The 23,724-nt window shown below is 39.7% G+C and overlaps 1 protein-coding gene across 31 annotated transcripts in view; it reads right to left on the reverse strand.

The window, feature by feature from the left end:
* Positions 1-23,724, reverse strand: part of MAPK8IP3 (mitogen-activated protein kinase 8 interacting protein 3) — a 63,059-nt gene that overhangs the window by 6,599 nt on the left and 32,736 nt on the right. For 11 of the 31 annotated variants that reach the window (XM_087912380.1, XM_087912384.1, XM_087912393.1 and 8 more), the window contains 16 exons: positions 22,128-22,185; positions 21,423-21,575; positions 19,937-20,018; positions 19,010-19,140; positions 18,658-18,714; positions 17,919-18,089; positions 15,615-15,741; positions 14,657-14,752; positions 13,932-14,096; positions 13,159-13,324; positions 11,662-11,847; positions 3,317-3,503; positions 2,492-2,614; positions 1,406-1,486; positions 900-967; positions 178-326 (listed from right to left, as the gene is read on the reverse strand). In XM_087912380.1, coding sequence (XP_087768506.1) covers positions 178-326; positions 900-967; positions 1,406-1,486; positions 2,492-2,614; positions 3,317-3,503; positions 11,662-11,847; positions 13,159-13,324; positions 13,932-14,096; positions 14,657-14,752; positions 15,615-15,741; positions 17,919-18,089; positions 18,658-18,714; positions 19,010-19,140; positions 19,937-20,018; positions 21,423-21,575; positions 22,128-22,185 — 2,000 coding nt within the window. Of the gene's footprint in view, positions 1-177; positions 327-899; positions 968-1,405; positions 1,487-2,491; positions 2,615-3,316; positions 3,504-11,661; positions 11,848-13,158; positions 13,325-13,931; positions 14,097-14,656; positions 14,753-15,614; positions 15,742-17,918; positions 18,090-18,657; positions 18,715-19,009; positions 19,162-19,936; positions 20,019-21,422; positions 21,576-22,127; positions 22,186-23,724 lie in introns of all 31 variants that reach the window. The other 20 variants (XM_087912375.1, XM_087912390.1, XM_087912388.1 and 17 more) reach the window with 3 other exon arrangements.

Consider the following 23,724-nt stretch of genomic DNA (forward strand, 5'->3'; position numbering starts at 1 on the left):
TGTGAAAATAAAAATATTCTTATCTTCAGTGACATAACTTCTGGGTGGTTTCCGGCTGATTCATGTACCCTTTAGCTGTCAAAGTAAATCAAGCTTTTAGTATCTTAAGAAAAAGCAGAGAACAGGACGGGACTTCCTAAGGATAGCAGTAGGACCCTGGTCAGATACTCCCGTTACCTCGATCTGCATTGTCTTTGGCTGGATGACATGAATTTTGTTCTTGTAGCCACACCACACTCTGTCGTATACCACAGCCATGCAGCGAATGGAATGATGGGTGTGGCCTAGATCCATGAGATGGTAATTGCTGAGATCCCACTGACCATCTAGAGAAAAAGGAAGGGAAAGGAGAAGAGAAGATGAGCTGTTTTGAGACTGGGGATTCCCTTGAGGAATCGAGCACCTCTTTGAACAACAGAACCACACTGAATTGGACAGGTCCATTTGGATAACTGGATCCAACCTTGGCTTTAGGAATCAACATTAAAGCGTCTCTAACACTTCGTTTTCCACCCTGGTTCAGCAAAAGGAGGCAATTGGTTCTACAATCAAGCCACCCAGATAGTTACAAAACTTTCAGTATAGCTGAACTGGAATTCGTTTTCTTAAGGCCACTATTCCAGGCCCTGAACTCTGGAAGCATAACCCTATCTAGACCGACGTTCATATTTGAAGCTATAAGAACGAGTATACAGTATCCCGAATTTCTATGGAGCACACCAAAATGTTTCCTGTCTGCTAGATTCTGCCAACTGCAGTGTTAAGTGGCCATGAGACAAGTTAATTTTTACATGGGCACAATTAATTAATTTTTACAAGGGCAAAATTAATTAATCCTAGTTAATTTTCTCTGTCCAGTTTTCAGCAACTGGGTATCATTTATAGCAACTGACCCTTACCTTCTCCCCGATGGAAAATGGCAAGGGTCCCATCTGCCAGGGCCACAAGGACTCGCCCTTTCACGTGTCTAAACAGATAGAGGGAAAAGGAACATAATTTTTGAAGTAAATGGTCAACATTTTTGAGGTGGAATAGAATGGGACTTCCTAAGGAAGCATGTGAGAATTCTGCAGTATGACAATCATAGAAATGTTAGCATCCTAAATATCTTGCTTTTCAGCGAAAAATAACAGCAAAGTTTGCAATATCAGTAATGTAGGGTTTAATTTAGCTTTTTTGAGGTTGGAGGTGGTATGTAAGAAATCACCCAGAGTCAGTCAGGTGAGCCAGGCAGTGTAGAAACTTGATTGATAGGAGAGAGGGGTAGGGCCCAGGGAATGAGAGAGATTTTTTAATGCAAATATGCACATTCCAATTCTTTTATTTTTATTTTTACAAAAAATATCATACATAATTCCATAAATATTTATCCATAAAACCCCTAAGTTCATCTTGTTCTACTTACACCAAACTTAGTACTGAATCCTTCAACTTGATGGAATGTAGGCACTTCTTCCAGTTTGACACTGCTGAGTGTACATACAACCTGGCAGGAAAGAATATCAGACAGGATTATTTGGGCAGTGCAGTGGTAGCCTCTGGATTATCTTCTTTGGGTTGAGAAGCTAAACAGATTCAGATCCGGTTAGTACTCTGCTGGGAGCTCTTCGACAAAAACCTCAGTTATAGGCCAGATCTGATATGGGGAAGAAAAAAAAATCTTAGAATAAGCCAATGGCAAGTTGCCAAAAAAAACCTCCTACAAAGACCAGTCTATAAAATCATCACAAATTGAGACAACTTGAAGGAGAGCTTGCTTTTTACCTAGTTATAGACCGGTGTTTTTCAAATTCAGCAACTTTTAAAATGTCTCGACTTCAACGCCCAGAATTCCCCAGTCAGCATGAACTGACTGTTCAATAAAGTCACCCAGTTGGCTTTCATGCCTAAGGTGGGACTAGAACTCACAATTTCCTGGTGATTGGCCCAAAGTCACCCAGTTGGCTTTCATGGCTAAGGTGGGACTAGAACTCACAATTTCCTGGTGACTGGCCCAAAGTCACCCAGTTGGCTTTCATGGCTAAGGTGGGACTAGAACTCACAATTTCCTGGTGATTGGCCCAAAGCCACCCAGCCGGCTTTCATGGCTAAGGTGGGACTAGAACTCACAATTTCCTGGTGATTGGCCCAAAGTCACCCAGTTGGTTTTCATGGCTAAGGTGGGACTAGAACTCACAATTTCCTGGTGATTGGCCCAAAGTCACCCAGTTGGCTTTCACACCTAAGGTGGGACTAGAACTCACAATTTCCTGGTGATTGGCCCAAAGTCACCCAGTTGGCTTTCACACCTAAGGTGGGACTAGAACTCACAATTTCCTGGTGATTGGCCCAAAGTCACCCAGCTGGCTTTCATGGCTAAGGTGGGACTAGAACTCACGGTCTCTTTCTTTCTAGCCCAGTGCCTTAACCACTAGACCAAAGTGGCTCTCCCACTGAGGTCTGGTGGATTTAGTAACAGACGGGCTGTGAAAACAAAGCCGGAGATTCCTACCAGCCGTTCTGTGCTCCAAGCCACATGGTGGGGGCGGCACTGGTGGTAGCACCCACTGCATTGCCATTTGCCTCTTGATCTGGCACGGCTGTGCTCGACTCCATTTTGGGATGTCCATTCTCACTGTTGGCAGAAAAAAACATCCCTTTTTAAAGTGTCCGATGGTACAGGGGGAAAAATGCTTTATAGAAGTAATCCTCCACTTACAAGCACAATTGTTCTGTTGCTAAACAGGGTGGCAACTTTCAAAAGACCTTCGAAATATTTCTATCGGCTACACCCATGCAGTGTCAGACATGTTAACTCCCAATAAATCCTTTTGAAGTTTTGGACGTTTGGCTCGAGAGTCATGATTTAATTGGGGGGGAACTGCCAGAATCCTGACAGAGGGTACTTGTTTAGTGACTCTTGCCCAATTTTATGACCTTTTTGCTTATGGTTGTTAAATGAATCGTGTTAAGCCAGTCTGGTTTCTCCCATTGGTTTTGCTTGTAGGAAACTGGCTGCGAAGGTAACTGATGGCAATCAAGTGAGCCTGGGATGCTTCAACAGTCCTAAATACACGCTAGTTACCAAGTTGCCCGGATTTTAATTATAAAATTGGCGATGCTGCAACAATAAGTGGGATGATCGCTCATAGATCACTTTTTCAATGCCTAAATGAACAGTTGAAAGTTGAGGGCTACTTATAACTGGCCAAGCTTTGATCTTCCTTCAACATGGTACACTCTGCTCTGTAACTGACTGTCCCTTTTCCCACTGATGCTAATTCATTGCTGAGTTCCTGGGATCTTCCGGGACAAGTCCAAGCAAGGTCTCTTTTACCTGTTCTGCCTTGCAGGTGCTGGAGCTGGAGTTGGGTCAGTAAACACATGTTCTGTAAGGGGGCCAGTCCGGACCTGAGCTGGCTCCATTTCGCTCACGCCATTCTCTGGCACCTCCGTGGCTTCGGTGGCTTCTTCCGTGGACTGGGACTGATCAATCCTAGCATTGCTCGTGGCAGCCACTTCATCTAAAGGCAGAAGGGTGACATTAAAGATCAGAGGTCTCCAAACCTGGCAACTTTAAGGCTTGTGGACTTTGTTAAGAGAATTTTACAATACAAGGATAATAGAATTATACAGAATAGAATATAAAGATGTACTACTATTGGATGGATTTAGGATGATGTAATGAATGTTATAAATGAATTTAAAATTTTGAATATCTCGTATAAAATGATGGAATAATAGTTATAGTCAAATAAATGATTAACAATGATAATAAGGTATACATATATACTAGATTGATAATATGAGAATTTATAAAAACTCTAAGTGAGGACTATGGAGAGGATGCACAAAAGGTTTGTAACCAACCGACACTGTATGTATGTAACTGGAAGGTGGTTTTATGTTTTATGTTCTTTAAAAAAAAAAGACTTGGGACTTCAACTCCCTTCCTCAATTTGCTACCCTTCATGTTAGAAGTACAACTTTCTGAATTCCCTTTTGGCCAGATAGATTTAGAGCAGGGGTCTTCAAACCTGACAGCGTTAAGACTTGTGGACTTCAACTCCCAGAATTCCTCCTCCAGTCATGTTAGCTCAGGAATTCTGGGAGTTGAAGTCCACAAAAAGAGTGGTTACCAGTGGGTCCAGGTACCCACAGAGAAAACAGGCCCCACCCCAAAAAACACGTCATAAATTTTAAAAAGCAAAATCATTCAAATGATTGCCAGGAGTCCTGTAGAGGATATAATTTTTTTAAAAAAAGATGGTTGGTCACATCGCCAGCCACATGTTTAGACTGGGTTTGCCATTTCTATCCGACTATCAAATCAGATAGGCAGATCTGCTCCCATCACTGTGAAGTGACAGCTGCCAGTTCTTTAGCTGATGTTGGCCTTTATATGTACACATCAAATTCTTCCCAAGAGGGGGAGATGGGAGGAGCTTGCGCCGTGGCGATACGGTCTGCAATCGAGCTCCTCGATTGCAGCCGATATCTCCGCCACTGGCCGGTCCAACGGACCTACGCTGTCCCGTAGGGACAGCCATCGTGAAGAGCATATCCTGAGGATTCCGGGGATACCGCAAAATCCCTGGAGAGCCCGGGTGAAGCTCTTCTTGCCAGCGGCGGAGAGGCAGCCCCCATGCTGCTGAGGCCGGGGCGACTCCAGACGGAAAGAGTTTGAGAAAGAGTTTGTCGGTTGGGTGAGAACTTCTTTTTTTTATTTAATTTTTTGAATTTGGAAAGTTTACTCTAATTATCTGAAGAAACCTGTGTGATTTTTGTTTTGTTTTTTGACAAAATTGATTTAGCGGCGTTTTTTAGGGAAACGTCAAAGAGAGAATCCATTTTTTTCTTTTCTTTGCTTTCGGACTCTATTGTTACTTATTGGATAACTGGACTGTTTTCTTTTTCTATATATTCATATGTTTTATTCTTTTTCTGGACTTTTTATTTTTATTTTTCTGGGCTAGAGGCTTCTCTTGATTTTGTTTGATTTTTCGGTGTTTGTTTTGTGTATTGCAAGTCGGCTTTCCCTTAAGAGAGGAGGGGGAAAGTGAGAACTATGATACTTTGTAACACTGCCACCTAGAGGCTCGGAAATATTTAAAAAAAGAAAAATAGACTCTTCTTCTCAAGGACATCCCCTGATAAGATAGAGGAAAGCACTTTGTGGAATATTATTACAGGTGTCTTTCTGGATATACATGGCTCAGCTTTGAAGCTTGTGGGAAAGAGAAGGAGTTATAATTAGAGCCTTGGATAATTAAATAGAGTGCAGTGTTGTTGTTTTTTTTTTGAGTTCTGCCAACCCCTTCACTAACATCAAGGTCCTGACTTTTAAGCTTGATTTATTTGCAAAGGGAAGCCTCTGAATTTCTTTTTTCTACTTATATTTTATTTTGATTTAACTGATTTTATTTTTTCTTTTGTCTATTTGGATCCTGTTTTCTCTTTTTTCCTTTTTTTTTTTTTAATGTACATTAGCGGACTATTTCTTTTTCCTTTTTTCAATTGAGGTTTTTTCTTTTTTCTTTTTTTTTCTGGCTGGACTAAGGTGTGGAATCTGAAGAAACTTATTTTTCTTGGTTTTTGTTTTGTTTTTTGTTTTTTCTCTTTTTCTTTTTCCCTTCTTCCTTTTTGGCTTTGTCTTGTTTATTATTATTATTGGGTTTTTATTTTTACTGTTACTTTTTTTTTTTTTTTTTTTTATGGTTTTTTTTTTTCTCATTCTTTTTTTATTGAACTAAGGTCAGGAAGAATTTGAAGAATTTTCTTTTTCTTTTTTTCTTTTTCTCTCTCACTTTTGGCTTTTTTATTGTTGGCCTTCTTACCTTGGATTAAAATTTCATATTTCTTTCTCTTTTTTTGTGGACTAAAATTTGAAAAAACTTGAAGAGTTGGAACCACTTAAAATGAGTAAGAAATTTATATCTTCGGGTGCCTCTATGTCTGCTTCTGCCTCCCCACCATCTGGACAGCGTTCAATTCAGACATTGTTAAAGCAAGATAAGGAGAAAGAAAAAGAACAAGAAAGAGTATCCTTCCAGATGATTATGCAAGGAATTCAAGATCTTAAGGTAAAAATGGATACTATTGAACAAAGAACAGGTAGGATGGAACAGATGATGGAAAAATATGAAGAGAGACTCCAAAATGTTGAAGAGGAGGCAAACAAAGAGAGGAGAAAATTGGAAATATCGACAATAGATTAATAGCGATTGAACAAGAAAAAAGTGAGATGTTGAAGTGGGAGTTGGATAGATCAGAATTTTATCTTAGATTCCAAAATATAGAAGAAGAAAAAGGACAAGATTTGGTTGCGATAATGGTAGGAATCTTGGCGGAGGCACTCGAGATAACAGAAGAGAAGATGATGGATGGAATTGATGAGATATATCGAGTTTTTACAAGATATGCGATGAGAAATAACCTACCCAGAGAAGTTCATATTAGATTTATTAAAAATCTTTGAAGACACAAATATTGCAAGTAGCAAGAGAGAAGCCACTGAAATACAAAAGTAAAGAAATTTTGGTTTTAAAACAAATACCTAGAAGAGTGAGAGAGATGAGAAGAGAATACCGATTCCTGACTAAAAGGTTATTGGAAAAGAGGTGTCTTACAGGTGGTTGATTCCAGAAGGATTGGTGTTTACGTGGCAGGAACAGAGACATAGAATTGATTCAATTGAGAAAGCAGAACTGTTTTGCGCAGAGGTTTTTGGAGGCAGAGAAGGAGGAGCAGGAAAGGAGGTCCCATCAATTGAATCTCAAGAGGAACAAATGGAGGTTGGAAAAGAAGAAGGTGCAGTAGGTGGACAAGTGGATATTAAAGATCAACGTGAGGCAAGACCCACGAGAGTGGTTAAATCTAAATATAAAACATAATTATGGAAGAAAAAAAATTGATTACAATGAATATAAATGGACTGAACTTAGCTGCTAAGAGAAGGAAGATTTTCCATAAATTAATGAAATTAAGGTTCGACATAATTTGTTTACAAGAAGTTCATATTAAAAAGCAACATGAACAATTGTTATTACAACCAAAATTAGGGAAATTGTATACCTCTTTGACACAATCCAAGAAAAGAGGGGTGGTTTTATATATTAAAGAGGCCATTCCAGCAAAAATGATTTATACAGATGATGATGGGAGAATATTAATGGTAGAAATAATGGACAATAATAGAAAGATACTTTTGATTGCAATTTATGCACGAATGATAAACAGGAAGAATTCTATAGAAAATTACATACTAAGACTGCCGAACTTGACTATGTTAATGTAATTATGATGGGAGACTTTAATGGAATTGTGGATAATAGACTTGACTATATTGCAACAACAGTAAAGCATAACAGGAAAACTCTTCCTAAATCCTTTTTTAAAATGATAGATGAATTAACTTTAAAAGACATATGGAGAGAAAGAAATGATAAATTTAAGCAATTTACGTTCTATTCAAATAGGCATTTATCATGGTCCAGACTGGATATGATTTGGATCTCAACAGATTTAATGTCTAGTATTCAAGAAGTAAATATTGAAACAAGTACTTGGGCTGACCATAACCCATTGACAATTGAATGGAAGGGACAAAGGAAAAGATCGAGATGGACATTAAATAATTCTATTTTAAAGGATAAGGAATTTATACAATGGATGGAGAAAGAATTGGCCTTCTTCTTTAAAGAGAACAGAAAAGAAGACACCTCAATACAGAATGTTTGGGACACAATGAAGGCCTATGTTAGAGGCTTGATAATAGACTATACAAGAAAAAAGAACAACAGGAAAAGGCGAACTCTTAAAGCCTTGGATGATGAATATAAGGGACTTGAAAAAGAATTACAGAAAATGCCACACAGAAAAGATGTTAAAATGAAACTGGATATAACTAAACATAAAATGGATTTAATAGAGAAAGAAGAACTGGCACAGAAAATTAGGAATGCTAAACAGAATTATTTTGAGGATGCAAATAAACCAGGTAGATGGCTAGCATACAAATTGAGAAAGGAGAAAGAGTCGAGGAAAATACCGCAGTTAATAGACGACCAAGGTAAAATTTGTTATGGCAGCAAAGAAAAAAAAGAGATTATTTATGATTTTTATAAGCATTTGTATAAGAAAGAAGACATTGACGAGGAGAAAGTTAAACAATACCTACAGAATGCAAATCTACCTAAGATACCTAAAGAGATTGAAGAAATGCTAGAAAGTAATATAACAATGATGGAGTTAAGTCAAGCACTTAAGAAACAAAATAATGGAAAGGTCCAGACGGGTTTCCTGTAGAATTTTATAAAATCTTTCAAGAATCACTGTGTATTCCACTGTTAGAAGTTATGAATGAAGTTATGTTAAAAAAGATGATACCTAAAACATGGTCAGAGGCTTACATTACACTTATTCCAAAAGAGGAGGCGGACCTACTGCAAATCAAGAATTATAGACCGATTTCTTTACTAAATGCAGATTATAAAATTTTTGCTTCAATATTAGCAGAAAGACTTAAAAAGTACTTGAATAACTTTATCCACTCAGACCAAAATGGGTTTTTGCCAAAGCGACAAATCAGAGACAATATGAGAGTAATTCTGGACACCCTGGAATACTATGAGGCACATCCTGAAAAGCAAATGGCTTTGATATTTTTAGATGCTCAAAAGGCATTTGATAACGTGAATTGGAGATTTATGTTACTTTTAATGGAACAGATGGGCTTTGCTAGAAGATTTATTCAGGCAATAGAAGCAATTTATAATGAACAAACAGCTAAGGTAATGATGGAGGGAGAATTTACAGATCCTATTAATATAAGAAAAGGCACAAGACAAGGTTGTCCTCTTTCTCCCTTGATATTTGTATTGACTTTGGAAGTGTTGAATAGAAATATCAGAGAAGATAAAACTATAAAAGGAATGAAAATTAAAAAGAATTTAAACTACAAGCCTTTGCAGATGACCTAGTCTTTATCTTGGAAGACCCTATAGAAATAGCCTCGAAACTGTTGGAAAAGATAGAGGTCTATGGGGAGGTGGCTGGTTTGAAAATAAATAGAGATAAAACAAAGATTTTGTCAAAGAATATGTTGCTGAAACAAAGGGAAGAGTTGGCAGAACTGTTAAAAATTCAAGTCACAAACAAGGTTAAGTATCTGGGGATATATTTGACATCAAGATGTAGTACATTGAAGGAGAATAATTATATTAAACTTAAACAACAGATAGCTCAAGACTTGAAAAATGGGAGAACTTACAATTGTCATTAATAGGAAGGATTTCAACAATTAAGATGAACATTTTACCCAGAGTCTTATTTTTGTTTCAAACAATACCAATTAGGCTTGGAAAAGAATATTTTGAGGATTTAAATAAAATTGTTTTGAAGTATATATGGCAAGGTAAGAAAGCAAGAATAAAGTTAAAGCTTTTACAGGATGCTAGATTTAGAGGAGGGTTTGGACTGCCTAATTGGGAGTTGTACTACCAAGCTGCAAACTTGACGTGGGTTAAAGAATGGATAACATTAAGGAAAACCAGATTGTTGACATTAGAAGGTCATGATTTGTTGTTGGGCTGGCATGCTTTTTTATGGTACAAGGGAACTAAAACACAGGGGTATTTTAGAAGGCATTATATACGGGAGTCTCTGTGGTTGAATTGGGAGAAGATAAAAAAACAGTGTTATTTGAAAATTCCAGTTTGGTTATCGACGATAGAAGCGTTTTCTTATCCTATAATCTATAAAAAGGAACAAACAGTTAACTATGGGGAATTATTAGATGAAAAGGGTGAACTTAAATCGATGCAAAAATTGGAAGAACAAGGTATACGGATGAATTGGTTTTCATATTTGCAAATATATTCAAAGTACCATGAGGATTCCAAAGCAGAGGGATTTTATGATAAGCAAACTGACTTGGATAAGATTTTGATGGGTACTGATGAAAAGGTGATTAAAAAATTGTATGGTTATTTATTGCAAATTAAGCTTGAGGAAGAACAAGTTAAAGAAACTATGATTGCGTGGGGAGGAATTTTGGATATGGGATTGATTTAGAGAAATGGCAGAAATTATGGTCGCAAAATTATAAAATGACAATGTCTACAGCCTATAAAGAAAACTTGTATAAGATGTTTTACAGGTGGCATTTTCCCCGACAAGGATAGCAAGAATGTTTAAGAACAAATCCGAAAAATGCTGGAAATGTCATCAGAAACCTGGTTCATACTATCACATGTGGTGGACTTGTGAGGATGCTAGAAAATATTGGACTAAAATCCACATGTGGCTGGAAAAAATGACAAAGAAGCATATAGACTTGAAACCGGAGTTTTTCTATTGGGAATACTACCAGATACTTATAGTAAAGAGTTGAAATATTTGATTGTAAATGTATTGACTGCTGCTAGGATTGTATTTGCAAAAAATTGGAAAAATGAGAAAATTCCATTGCAAGAAGAAGTTGTAAAGAAAATTTTGGAATGTGCTGAGATGAGTAGATTGACTTTTGAAATTAGAGAGCAAGAAGATAAACAATTTTATTTAGTTTGGGATCTTTTCTATCAATGGTTGAATGATGAAATATTAAAATATAAAAGTTAGATAATAAGGAATAATAATGACTTTATTTTCCCTTTCCTTTTATTGGTTTTTGATACTATATTTATATAATAGCTTTCTTTGTTTCTTTCTTTTTCATATTTGGGATAGAATTGGTATGAGTATAAGATTTGTTTTAGAATAAAATATTTAAAATATAGTTATCTCATAAAGGCATGACCGAATAAAAGTTTAGTCAAATTTTTTCTTTTTTTTCTTTAATAGAGATACTAGGATTTATAAATTTGTATTGATAAGAGTATTATATAAAGTAACTGTAATTGTGACTATGAGGTGAATGCACAAAACCGATGGACCAACCGACTTACGGTGTGTACAAAAATATGGGGGAGCTGATACTTTTATGCTTTGTTGTTGTGTTTTTTATGTTAAAAAAATAATAAAAATTTATATATAAAAAAAAAAAAAAATTCTTCCCAAGAGGATGTTGCAATGTATTAAATGTAGCATGCATGCAGATCCAAGCAGCGCGGTCTTTTGCAATTGACTGGTGGAGATTTTGTATTATTCTTAAAATAATCTGGTAATTTGATGGAAAATGGAAGACAGTTTTAACTGCCATTTAGTAGGGTTTCAGCAAAGAAAAGCAGAGTCATAACTGAATTCCGCTTGCCAATTAGAAAGATAAAAATCATTTTTATCAGAATGTTGATAACCAAAAAGCTCAATCTACCGCAACGCAATATTTATCCTAAATATTTCAATGCCTTTTTTTTCCTTCACTAAGAAGATCCTGATTAGATCCGGGCTCAGGGGTGGTTAGCTTCAATCAGGGTTATTGGTTCAAGTAACGTGTATAGTTTTCTCTGTTTTCTTTTTCATCTTGATAGGCAGAAAAACATTCATAATTTTATCCATATGATAGATCTTGGACAGCAAGATTTTACTATATACTGAACTGTTTGGGTGATCTATTTTTAATCCTGTACAGTTAAATTCAAGGTCATTCTAGTAAAAGAACCGTAAACAGGCTTAATTAAGTAAAAGCAAGCTGAGGATAGAAAAAAAAAAAGACCCTGTCCTTAAAAACATTTGGAAACATACTTTGTCCTTTATCCAACACGGGGGTGTCGCCACGGGAGGAGCAATTGCTGTTGGGAACATTGCAACGAGTTGCACAGCCAACTAAAGTGATGCCTGCTAAGACTCCATCTGTTCCCGAAGATTCCTCAGGATTCAAGTCCCTTTCTAGAAAGATTTCTCCAGGAGGATAGTCAGTATCACAGGCCGCTGCAAAGATAGCAAGAGCACGAGCACTTAGACTTATATACCGCTTCACGGTGTTTGACAGCCCTCTCTAAGCAGTTGACAGAGTCAACCTATTGCTCCCCCAACAATCTGGGTCCTAATTTTACCCATCTCGGAAGGACGGAAGGCTGAGTCAACTTTGAGCCGGTCAGAATTGAACTCCTGGCAGTGGGCAGAGTTAGCCTGCAATACTGCATTCTAACCACTGTGCCACCAGGGCTCCTAACGCAACATCCAATCAGCTGCAGAAATAGCAGTAGCAGTTAGGCTTATATACCGCTTCACAGTCCTTTACAGCCATCGCTGAGGAGTTTACAAAATCAGACTTATTGCCCCTCAACAATCTGGGGCCTCATTTTACCGATCTTGGAAGTCAACCTTGAGCCAGTGAGAATTGAACTCCTGGCAGAATTAGCCTGCAATACTGCATTCTAACAACCACTGCGCCACCATGGCTCTTATGATGGGAAATACAAGGCTTCAGGGTCAGTAGGGAACATCCATGTGAAACAACATCACTGATATCTTAGACTAGATCGTGTTAAAAGCAACCAACTTGGTGTCTTATGTAATCTTGGCCACTGGAAGATAAGTAGACTTCAACTCCCAGAATTCCCCAGCCAGCAGGTAAGGTGTGCCACATCCATGTAAAGTAATCTCGATGGTATTTTAAGGTTTGGCAAATACTGTGAACTCAGCCTTGTATATCACCATTTTTCCAAGCAAAATATCCATTCAATTTCCAAAAGATTAGGATTTATATTTGGAAACAAGTGAGAATGAAAGTTATTTCACATTCAGGATTTAGAAAATCATCTCATCCGACTATGGCCAGCCAAACCAAATTTCAGGCTTGGATAAGAGGTTAGCTACCAAAGCTAGTTTCTTTTTAATTATGACTTAACAATACAGTTTCCCTTGAGAAGTTTCAAAGCATCGTAAGAACTAAGAGGTTTCTTTTCCCCAAAGAAACAGGACACCAAGTCCCAGCCTCCATATTAAATTTCAAGCTTGCCCATACAGGTTTGTATTGTCCTTTATGGAAGTAGGGGACAGGTTTTTTTATGAATGTTGTAAAGTATCTTTGATTCTAGACTGCTATATTATTCTAAATCTACTTCTAATGAATTACCAGCTTTGAAAGAAACAATTCAGCATTTACAGACGACCGTAGCATTATCCGTGATAGGGAATCACAAGCCTTTGTAAGCCCCCCAGAGTGGCCCTGTAGCAAGACGAGTGGCAAATATATATATTTTTTTTTAAAGTCCAAGATCTGATGTCTTCACTTGCCTGGAATGCTGGAGATGCAAAGGACGTGGGCGTTGCACACTGTGAAATGATCCACCACCGTTCCTGGCTGGTTGGCATCAATGATGACCACTTTGCTAGTAGATAAGGTGCTGGTGAGGATCCAGACTCTACTGGATGTGGCATCCATCTCATGAAGTTCTTTGGTCTGTGGGAAAGCCAAAGGGTAACGGGCGCATGGCCAGGGGAAGGGCGAAACGTGGGAAGTTGCACGTGGCATCAGAACAACCCTTCCAGGTTTAAATACTTGCTGGACCATCATATCGTGACATGATTTTGGACGGACTTCTATCCGAGGCCAACGTACAGCCCCCATACTTCGTTGTGTAAGTTAGAACTAGGGAACTTTTGAAAACGGAGATAAAAATGAAACCAGAACTTTTTCTCTTGGATTTAATTGGAATATTTTTTTTTTGGAATTTTGTTATTACATACGTTGACCATTGCAAGGCTACTGTATGCACAAAAATGGAAAGGCACTTCAATTCTTGCTATGGATGAATGGTTGCAGAAGTTGATGGAGTTGGCTGAAATGGCAAAATTGAGTACTTTGATTCAAGAAAAGAACATAAGTACTTCTGTTTCCACCTGGAGACCACTTATGAAAATTTTGTGCTTGATGTGGAAGTGAATGAAAATTTGACTTTGGGTTTTACCAATTAGATTGATAGACCTTTATAGAAATGGCTTGTTCATATTATGATGAAAAAAACAGAATGCCTGCACAGATGAACAGAGTCAGTTATATGCCCAACCTTTTTCTTTTCTGGAGATGGGTGATTACTCTTCGTATTCTCTCCTTCCGCCTCTCGATCACAGGTAAGTGGATCACATCCCGGATCAGGTTTTTGACCATTTGTAACATCTGGTTCCACTCCGGGCTTCCAGCCGGTCAAATTTACACCAGCTGCACACCACAACTGTAAAGGGAAAGGAGAAAACATGAGAGATCGAATGCAGGCTTTCTTTCTGCATTGGTGGGCCAATATGTCCATAGGTTGTGGCTCACAACAATGATAGGAATAGTGTCACAATGAAATGCTTGAAGAGGGGACATGATAGGGGGGCACGATAGCAGTATTCCAGTATTTGAGAGGTTGACACAAAGAAGAGGGAGTCAAGCTATTCTCCAAAGCACCTGAAGGCAGGACAAGAAGCAACGGGTGGAAACTAATCAAGGAGAGAAGCAACCTAGAACTAAGGAGAAATTTCCTGACAGTTAGAATAATTAACCAGTGGAACGGCTTGCCTTCAGAAGTTGCAAATGGTCCAACACTGGAGGTTTTTAAGGAGAGATTGGACAACGCTTTGTCTGAAGTGGCATAAGTCTCCTGCTTGAGCAAGAGGCCCCTTCCAGTTTTATTCTGATTGATTGATAGGTGTAAAGTCTTCTAAAAGTGTGATTCAGCCACCAGCGACCTGCAGGGTGGAAATCTTCCCACTGAAAGAAAGGGAAGAATTTGCCCACGGTTGACATTACCTTCATGGTAGGGTCCTTTTCCACCAAGGGACGACAGTAAACGGGCACAGGGACATTTTTCATCCGATTATCTTCTTGGCCACCATTGGGACTCAACTGTTGGGGATGAACAGACAGCACAGGTCATTCATGGCACAGAGCTGTGTGTTTCTATGGCAAGAGAGTTGCTGGAGGTTTTGGGGGAAAATATTGATTCGTGTCCTCTTCAGGGGTGACAAGCTTAACCAAGTGAATTGTATTCCCACCTAACAGAGGGATAAATTGAAGGACATTGACCAAAGAAGTGATGTTGCTATTTTAAATCTGCTTTCTAGTCAGCTCCGCTGAAAGTAGTGGGATCTTGAGCAACCATTGGTAAGTGTGCACTGTGTATTCCTTAAAACAAGGAAATAAGGAACAAAACATTAGATTTTTTTTTTTATCAAAGTGTTGCTGTTTGGCAGAAAAGTGTGCTCTTCAGTTTTACTTTGTTTGAACACAAAATTTTGCTTTTAGAGCCCCCCCAAAACCACAAACACGCACACTTATAAAATCAACCTGAATCAATCTATTTCAAGATGAAGATTTTCATTGAATTTTATGGACTGTATATACAGCCTGTTCATGTAGAGCCATGGTGGCGCAGTGGTTAGAATGCAATAGTGCAGGCTAACTCTGCTCAGTCAGGAGTTCGATCCTGACCGGCTCGAGGTTGACTCATCCTTCTTCCAACCTTACGAGGTCAGTATAAGGAGGACCCAGATTCTTGGGGGTGGGGGCAATATGCTGGCATTGTAAACTAGTTAAGAGAGTACTGTAAAGTACTGTGGGGTGGTATATTAGTCTGAAGTGCTATTGCTGTTAAAATCATTTATAATGTATTGAAAGTAAAGGATTGGGAACTCAACAAAAAGGAATCCATGTGGATGGATTCCCTGCCCAGAAGGGCTTTGCTGACACATCTCCCAAAGAACATTACCTGTTTGTATTTGGCTGGCAGGCTCCACCCGCAGGCCTGTAAGCGGCCATCATCATTCCGGACGTGTTCGCGGACTTGACGGTATTGCTCTCGCTTCTGCTCACGGCGTGCCGTTGATGTGCAATCACTGAGGAGAGAAGGATCAGGAGGAAGATGAGGACAGACCAAGAGGACAAGGAAAGGTTCCATAACAATAGGAAGAGAGGGAGAAATCCGGTACAGGAAGTCCTCAACTTTTGCCAGCAATGGAAACTGCCATTGCTTCTGACCATCCTAAAGCCCGTTGTCATTTGACCAACCTGATTTTATCTTTTATTGCAGTGGTTGTTAAGCAAATCACCATGGTTCATTCAGCAAATCTATGGTTGTTAAGTGACCGAAGTTTCTGCCACTCAAAATTCTAACTGGAGAATACGATTAATGACTCTTGGCTATGGATGTGTCCCATTGGAGAATATGAATTATGATTCACCCGGGAGATGGGGGAAAACCAGGGTCAAGGGTGACAAGAGTGACAATGAATGATGTCAGTATGTGGTCATGTGATGACGCTGGGTTTTATAGGAAAATACAACAACTGGGATAAAGTTGACCCTGCTGAACTTTTTAGTAAAGCGCCAACCTAAAAGAAAGAAGCCAACCCACAACTAAACATGGTGAAAACTAAACATGGTTGGCTACACCCAGGCAGCACCGGCATGTTTGCTCCTAATAAATCTTCTTTAAGTTTTGGAAGTTCGGCTAGAGATTCATGATTTAAATAGGGGTAACTGCCGGAGCCGTGACACCCCACCTTAAATGACGCTATTGTTCACAACGGAGCCTTTTTGCTGTAAAATTGGAAGTAAACACTGGCTTTCAGCAAAAACATTGTAAATCATGGTCATGTGACCAAGGGACCCGGAAAACAGCTGTAAATGTGGGCTGGTTTGGTAAGCACCCACAATGGGATCCTGTGACCACAGAGGTGTGTGTGTGGCCATTGGAACTTCGGAACCAGGTCACAAATACTTTGAGAGAGGTTCATTATAACATCAAAGAGTCACTAAACAACCATCGTAAGTTGAGGACTACCTGCATATACAGAGACATGAGTGGAAACAAAGAAAGCTCCTTAAATAAGGAAATAAGAGCTACGCTTTAAGGAGCGGAAAATCCACGGTGTGTCAAAACAGGGGTGACCTGTGGAGTCTTAAGCAATATAAAGATTTTTGGGGCCAGCTGTAATCAGCGCCTTTGGAATAGGAAGTAAGGACACGAAAAGCTGCTTTCTATTAAGAGGACTCAGAATTTATGCAGTGGGAAAGAAATTAAGTTACATTTTAGACCAGGGAGGAAAACTGGCAGGTGCACACCAGATCTTATCCCCTTCAACCTGCATGGGCAACAGATTGGGTTGATGCGACTTTCAAGACAGAAATATCCGGGTGAGGGCCTGGATCTTTAATCCTGCCCTAGAATTTCCTGCACAGCAAACTGATCAGTAGTCGTGGGCCAAACTATTTAATTAAACATACCAGGTGATATTTTAGCGTTCTGTATATTTCTCCCAAGAACCCAGCATTTATACCTTTCATACATATTATTTAGGACTAGAGAAAATTTCCTCTCTTCTTTCCAAACCTATTCCTCTGTGCACATCATCTAAATACAATATTAGTAAGAGAAAGAAAATTATTTTCCTCGTTTTAAACGTTCTGTTCTGCATTTAAATCTAGCAGGAGGAAGGGTGGTATTTATTTGTTTAATAGCATACAATAACCAAAATGAAAATACCAAACTATGAGCTTCCAGCCAGCCAACTGTGGAACAGCCGAGCTCTGCTGACATCCTATCAGCTTGAATTCTCAAAATCAGCAGGAGTTTGGAAGAATCTTTTCCGATTTACAAATATTATTAAAAGACGTAAGCATTCATGAATTATGTGAAAGCTTGTTTTTTAATTGCTAGTCATAAATGATGTTAATTTTGTTTCCCCAAAACAAGACTCAGCCGGAAAATAAGCCTTAGCATGATTTTTCAGGATGCTCTTAATATAAGCCCTACCCCAAATATAAGCCCCAGTTAAGATCGTCAGCGGATGGATGCATTTAGTATCGTATTTCCCCCCCAAAATAAGACCTAACCAGAAAATAAGACCTAATGCAAAAATTAATAGAAGACCCAGTCTTATCTTTGGAGAAATACAGTATCAGACTCCTTCTGATTTTTTTTTTGGCTACCATAAATGAGCTCTTCTACAAAAGCACACACTGCTAAGTAGCCCTTCCACTTTCTGAAAAAGAAAAGCGGAGCCAAACTTACTCGTCTGGGAAAAACTCAAGAGTTCGGTTCCCGGCAGAGATTTGACACAAGGTATGACTGCGACGCTGGCTTAACCCAGCTGCTGTGGGAGATTTGTAGTGGATATTCACTGATGGGTAGCTCCTTTTCGCTGGTGGAGGGCTGGAGGAAGAACTGAACAATCGGCTGAAGCTGGGGAGGTTAGAGAGAATGCAGACAGAATTAAGACAAGGTGTTATGAATCCCAAATCTGACATATTTCCTTTTTCAAAACAGGCCTTGGGCAGCGTAGGTCTCCTTTGAGGCACTTCAAGAAGGCTTCCCTACTTGTTGGGCTTAGATCCTGTCTTAAATTAGCACGTGTATTTTAAATGTAAGCTAGGAAATTAATATAAGACCCAGTCTTATCTTTGGAGAAGCCACGAAAATTGACCTGTGTGAATCTTTGGCTTAATAACTGCGTATTCTCACAATAAGCAGAAAGCCTAACCCACGTTATCAATTAAGATAAGATGATTTGCACGTGACATCATTCCTGATCAGTTTTTATTATATTCCTACATGAAGGTTGTTTGAATCCTCCTTATGTGGGTAAAGCCTGAGGCCTCTCTCCAATGCTATTCAGGGAGCCATTTGCAAACAAAGTCTGCCTTTAGAGATCATAAATGCCACGTACTTTGGATACTATACTATACTGCAAGAATATCCTACACAACCACATCTCCTTGCTGACACCTCACCAATAAACTCCGCTACTTACAATTGCCAAATGGTGGATTTTTTCTTCTCCTGAACGGAAGGATGTTCCCGGGAGGCTCTGCAGAGAAACATAAAATTCAGAAACGGGCACATGATGGCCAAAAGATGGTTAGCCTGCCCCTCCATCACTGGGCAGAGTCCCAAATTCAGCTGATTTTTCTGGGAGTCACAATGACCCTTCCCACTGCTATTTATTCCTTCAAATGTCTCGCCAAAAAAGACGGAGGTGGCCTCACAAGATGCGGAGGTGTAAAACATCTCCCCTCCAAGTAGAGCCGTGTTTCTCAAACTTGGAAATTAACAGTAAAACAAAAAAGAAAACCAAGCCACCCACCAGAGAGGCTCACCCTCACCTGATCATCTCTGTCCACCTGACAGCCTCCTGCAGCTCCATCAACCTTTCCTTGTACTGGTTGCGCTCCATGAGAACACGAGCCATCTCCACACGGGTGAAGCGCCGTCTCTGAGCAATAGGGATGTTGTCCTGCAGGGGGGAGGAGGAGGACTTCAACCCACGGGAAATGGAAGGGGAAGGAGATTAGTACAACACCAAAGAAGGAGGTTAAAAACATTAGTTCCCTTTGGGTTTTCTGTTCACCCTCCCTCCCAGTGATGGGTTGTCATTCTGAAAATTTAGCTCCAAACCCGTTCAGAGAAAGCTAACATTTATCCAGAGAAGCAGCAAAAGTTTAACTACGAGGCAGAAATGTGCATGCATATGAGTAAAAAGTAACCCTGTCAGGCAGAAGACTGAAGACATATGCTGTTAGTACACAAAATTAAAACCAGCCTTCTTAGAGCATTCACGGGTTGTGTGAATTGGACGATTACATTATTTTACCTTGGATTTCAAAAGGCAAACAAGATGATGCATGCAGTCTACAACTATTTCATACATGTGGTTTTTTTTTTTTTTAAAAGCCACTGATTTGCGTTCACGAGACAGTATAAGACCAGAAAAAGGAAGCAGGGGGAGGATTAACTCTTAGCGGACCCTCCCGTAACTACTATTCGGTTTTTCTAGGATGAGTCTTCCTGATCTTTTCAATACACTCAACTTTTACAGTGAATGTCATTCAGGAATGACTGGTTGACAAGTTACCTATTCCCATAATCATGAGAATGCTCTCCACCACAGTGAACACGGATATGGCAATGCTGTGATGTCAGTGCACAGTGATGTCATAATCTCAGGGTCATTATTCAAGGAAATGGAAAAGAAAGACCCCTCTCCTCCCCAAATCCCCTCTTTCCCTAAGCATTTTAATAATGTAATATACCAATTCTGTACAGAGATAGCTGCTTACATCCTCCAACTCTTCTTTGGGTTCTCGGCGGGCAACTATCACCTCCGATTTCACTCTGGAGGGAAAGAAGAATGAAATTTATGAAACAAGTCCAGAGGTTACCAAAAAGCAGAGCAGAAAAAAAAAATCTTGAATTGCCAATAATCAGATAGGTTGGTTTCTTTCCTGTCCCCCAAATCTAAGAAAAGCTAGAAGACATCTTTGCATTATCTTGAGAATAGTCGGAAGGCAGGAAGCGTCTCTTAGGAAACTAAATTTAATCCACATGCTTTCTAACAGATAAACTAGCCATTATAGTGGCTTCATGGCCTGGGGCCAGATTATTTGAAGATTATTTGTCTTTTCCTAGTTACATCCACCTGACCCACCAGAGCAGGGAAGCATTGGATGTTGTATCTGTGTTGTATTAACAGAGGGATACAATCAAGATCAAAGGAGGTACTAATACCACTCTATAAAGCCTTAGTAAGACCACGCCTAGAGTACCGCATCCAGTTTTGTTTACCACATTACAAAAAAGATGTTGAGACTCTAGAAAGAGTACAGAAAAGAGCAACCAGGATGATTAGGGGACTGGAAGCTAAAACATATGAAGAACGGTTACAGGAACTGGGCTTGGCTAGTCTAGTGAAGAGACATGATAGCGGTCTTCCAATATCTGATGGGCTGCCACAGAGAGGAAGGGGTCAAGCTATTTTCTAAAGCACCTGTAGGCCAGACAAGGAATAATGGGTAGAAGAGAGATTCAACCTGGAAATAAAGAAAAACTTTCTGACAGTGAGAACAATCAACCAGTGGAACAGCTTGCCCTTGGAAGTTGTGGGAGCGCCATCACTTGAGACTTTCAAGAAGAGACTGGACTGCCATTTTGTCAGAAATGATGTAGGGTCTCCTGCTTGGGTGGGGGGGGTTGGACTAGATGACCTACAAGGTACCTTCCAACTCTGATTATCTGTTATCTGTTACAGGTTCTCTCTCCTAAGGAGCTCCATCTGGTGAACTCAAGAAGGGCCTGCTCTGTAATGGCTCCTTCCTTGTGGAACATCATTCCTGCGGAGCTAAGATTGGCCTTCACCTTGACACTGTTTTGCATGGTTTTGGAGATGGTTTCGTCAATGGGCCTGGGGACCCCAGAGTGGTATGGAGCCCATCAAGGGATTGGTTTGATGGAAGGTTAATTGGGTTTTGCATTTGGATTTTATTTCTGTAAGCCACCCAGAGTCACCATGAGGCCCTATAAATTTTCTAAAGAAATAAATAGCTGCTGCCTTTGATATGAAAAAGAGAGCAACTGGAAGATGTAACTCAGGTCAGACCATGCCCCACCAAGCCTCCCCAAAGCCAAACACAGCCCTGATGCAGCCCTCAATGAAATCAAGTTTGACACCCCTGATCTATTTCAACCGTAGAGACATAATCCCACCTGAGAAATGAATCCCGAAAGCAGGTGGCCACTCACTTTTTAAGCTCTTCCTCTAGTTCCTTGACACGGGCTTCCATTTTGGATTTCGCCTGCTTCACTGCTTCCAGCTCTCCTTTCAACACCTCCTGTTCTCCTGTAAGCTGGTCCACTTTTGCAATTAAGTCATTCTTCACAATATTCAAAGCATTTCTGGAGCACGGCAAGTCATCGAAAGAAAGAGAAATATATTCAGCCTCGGGATACAGCTAGCATCATAGGAGACACTTTTGGAAGAAATATCGATCAGTAACATAAGGAAACAATGGGATATCGTGGAGAGTCATAGATAAAGCGTAAGATACTTAATCTAAATCCTGCATTTTAGTTAGTTGGATTCCCTTTTGCCAAGTTATCAATGCAACGGAAACAAACAGGCTCCAATTTTTCCTAAATTGTCAGCTACGATCCTCCCCAACATGGTTATGGGTGTTGGAGTCCACCGATATCTGGGGGCCCAGGGATAACAAAGGGGGTGGTATGGGCTGAAAATGTTCCCCACCTCCGCCGTTGCAAATTGATTGGTTAGGTTTGGGTGAAAAAAGCTGCAAAACCCCAGTGGGCAAAGTTCCCAGCAGAATGAAGAAATCAAGCACAAGATAAACTGAACAAAACCAACACACGCAGCACCTCATCAACTAAGAACTCATGCTAAACTCACAAGGAAGCAGGAAACGTTTATCTGGAGAAAGGGAGGAGTCTTACTTGGTTTCTAGCAGCTGCGTATTCTCCATCAAGAGATTCCCCACTTCTTTGCCCATTCCTGGGAGGAGGTGGAAAAAAATAAATAAAAGCCATACAAATTTTGACACATACATTTTAGCAAAAAACAAAACACCAAAACTCTCTTCGTTTTGAAGAGATATCATTTTCTTGTTCAAAAGTTTCTCATTAGTTACAAAGAATGGAAGGAATGGCATAAGAAGATATGTTCCATTCATCCGAAAACTTCCTTCAGAAATTAAGGTGGAAGATTATTTGGCGGGCTTGAAATCTGCTGGATTGCAGATTTGCTGCCTGATCTTTAAATAGCTGTCATTTTTTTAAAAAAAAAGCCTAGCTAAGGACCCGATCACACGACACAGGCTTGCTTTCACTCCGGATGAGGCAAAGGCAGAACAGGGCAGAGGTCAACAGACTAAATTCAGCAACTCTGGGTTCGTTTTCTTGCTCAGCCCAGAAGTAAACTGAGCGTCATTCACAATCTAAGTATTAAACAGAATTGGTGCAATTTGTTTTGTTTAAAAGGAGAAAATGACTATATCAGCTACTCTTCAAGGGAAGTTGATACCAACAAGGAACAATTATAATAAACATCTTCTTTGGAGCTTAACAGCCGGTGGCAACCCCTTTGATGATCATTGGATGGGAAGCCAAGTATCTTGGCTTGGTCATTATTTGGACAGAAAATCACTAAGGAATCACAGACTATGAGCTAGGCTGGGAAGTTCAAAAAAGCTCGCCAGAAAAAAGACAGTGGCAAATCACCTTCTTCATACTGTGGGTAGCAGCAAGTAGCAATTTGCCTTTGAAGTTATCAAGGGCTTACATCAAGGGAACCTTAATTTGCCTTCTGTGCAGGTCGCCTTGCCCACCTTGGCAGAATTAAAAAAAATACTAAGGAGGACTGGTTCCGGTTTGCCTTTGGATCAGAAATACACAGAAGGAAATTCTGGGAGGTAAGCTAGACTGAGAAAGCAAGAAAAGTTCCTGATAGTTCATTTCCATACTCTTCAAGAAATGTACATGAAGTCCACCAAACCTATACTCAGCCTGAAGGAGACCTCATATTTCTACTTCAACATGTATTGCTAAATTGGTCCCCCTATTACAAGGCCTTCAGGTTCTTATAACCTGTCTTTCATCTGGCTCAGTTTTAATCTGATGCTTCATTTACATAAAACATTCATTCAACCAGAGGACAACTGCCCAATTTATCAAGGGCATTGAAAGACCTATATTCTCATTATATTCAATCTCTTTTTCTAGAAATCCAGAGGCATATACAGTACTGACAGAAGGAATTCCATGGGTGCATTCCAAACATGGCAGTCTTTAGTTTTTGAGAATCTTTAAGGTAGAAGTCCCCAAACTTGGCAACTTTAAGATTTGTGGACTTCAACTCCCAGAATTCTCCAGCCAGCTTACAGCTGGCTGGCTGGAGAATTCTGGCTAGAAAGTTGAAGTCCACAAATCTTAACGTTGCCAAGTTGGGGACCCCCGCTTTAAGGGTTTTTTCACAAATAACCACTTTTCTCTCCCAAGTGATTGAATAAACTGAGATGCTACCTCTGATTTAGAT

Source organism: Pseudonaja textilis, chromosome 14 (assembly GCF_049901715.1).
Source record: "Pseudonaja textilis isolate UNSWEBS1 chromosome 14, rPseTex1.2, whole genome shotgun sequence".
In the NCBI taxonomy this organism is placed as follows: domain Eukaryota; kingdom Metazoa; phylum Chordata; class Lepidosauria; order Squamata; family Elapidae; genus Pseudonaja; species Pseudonaja textilis.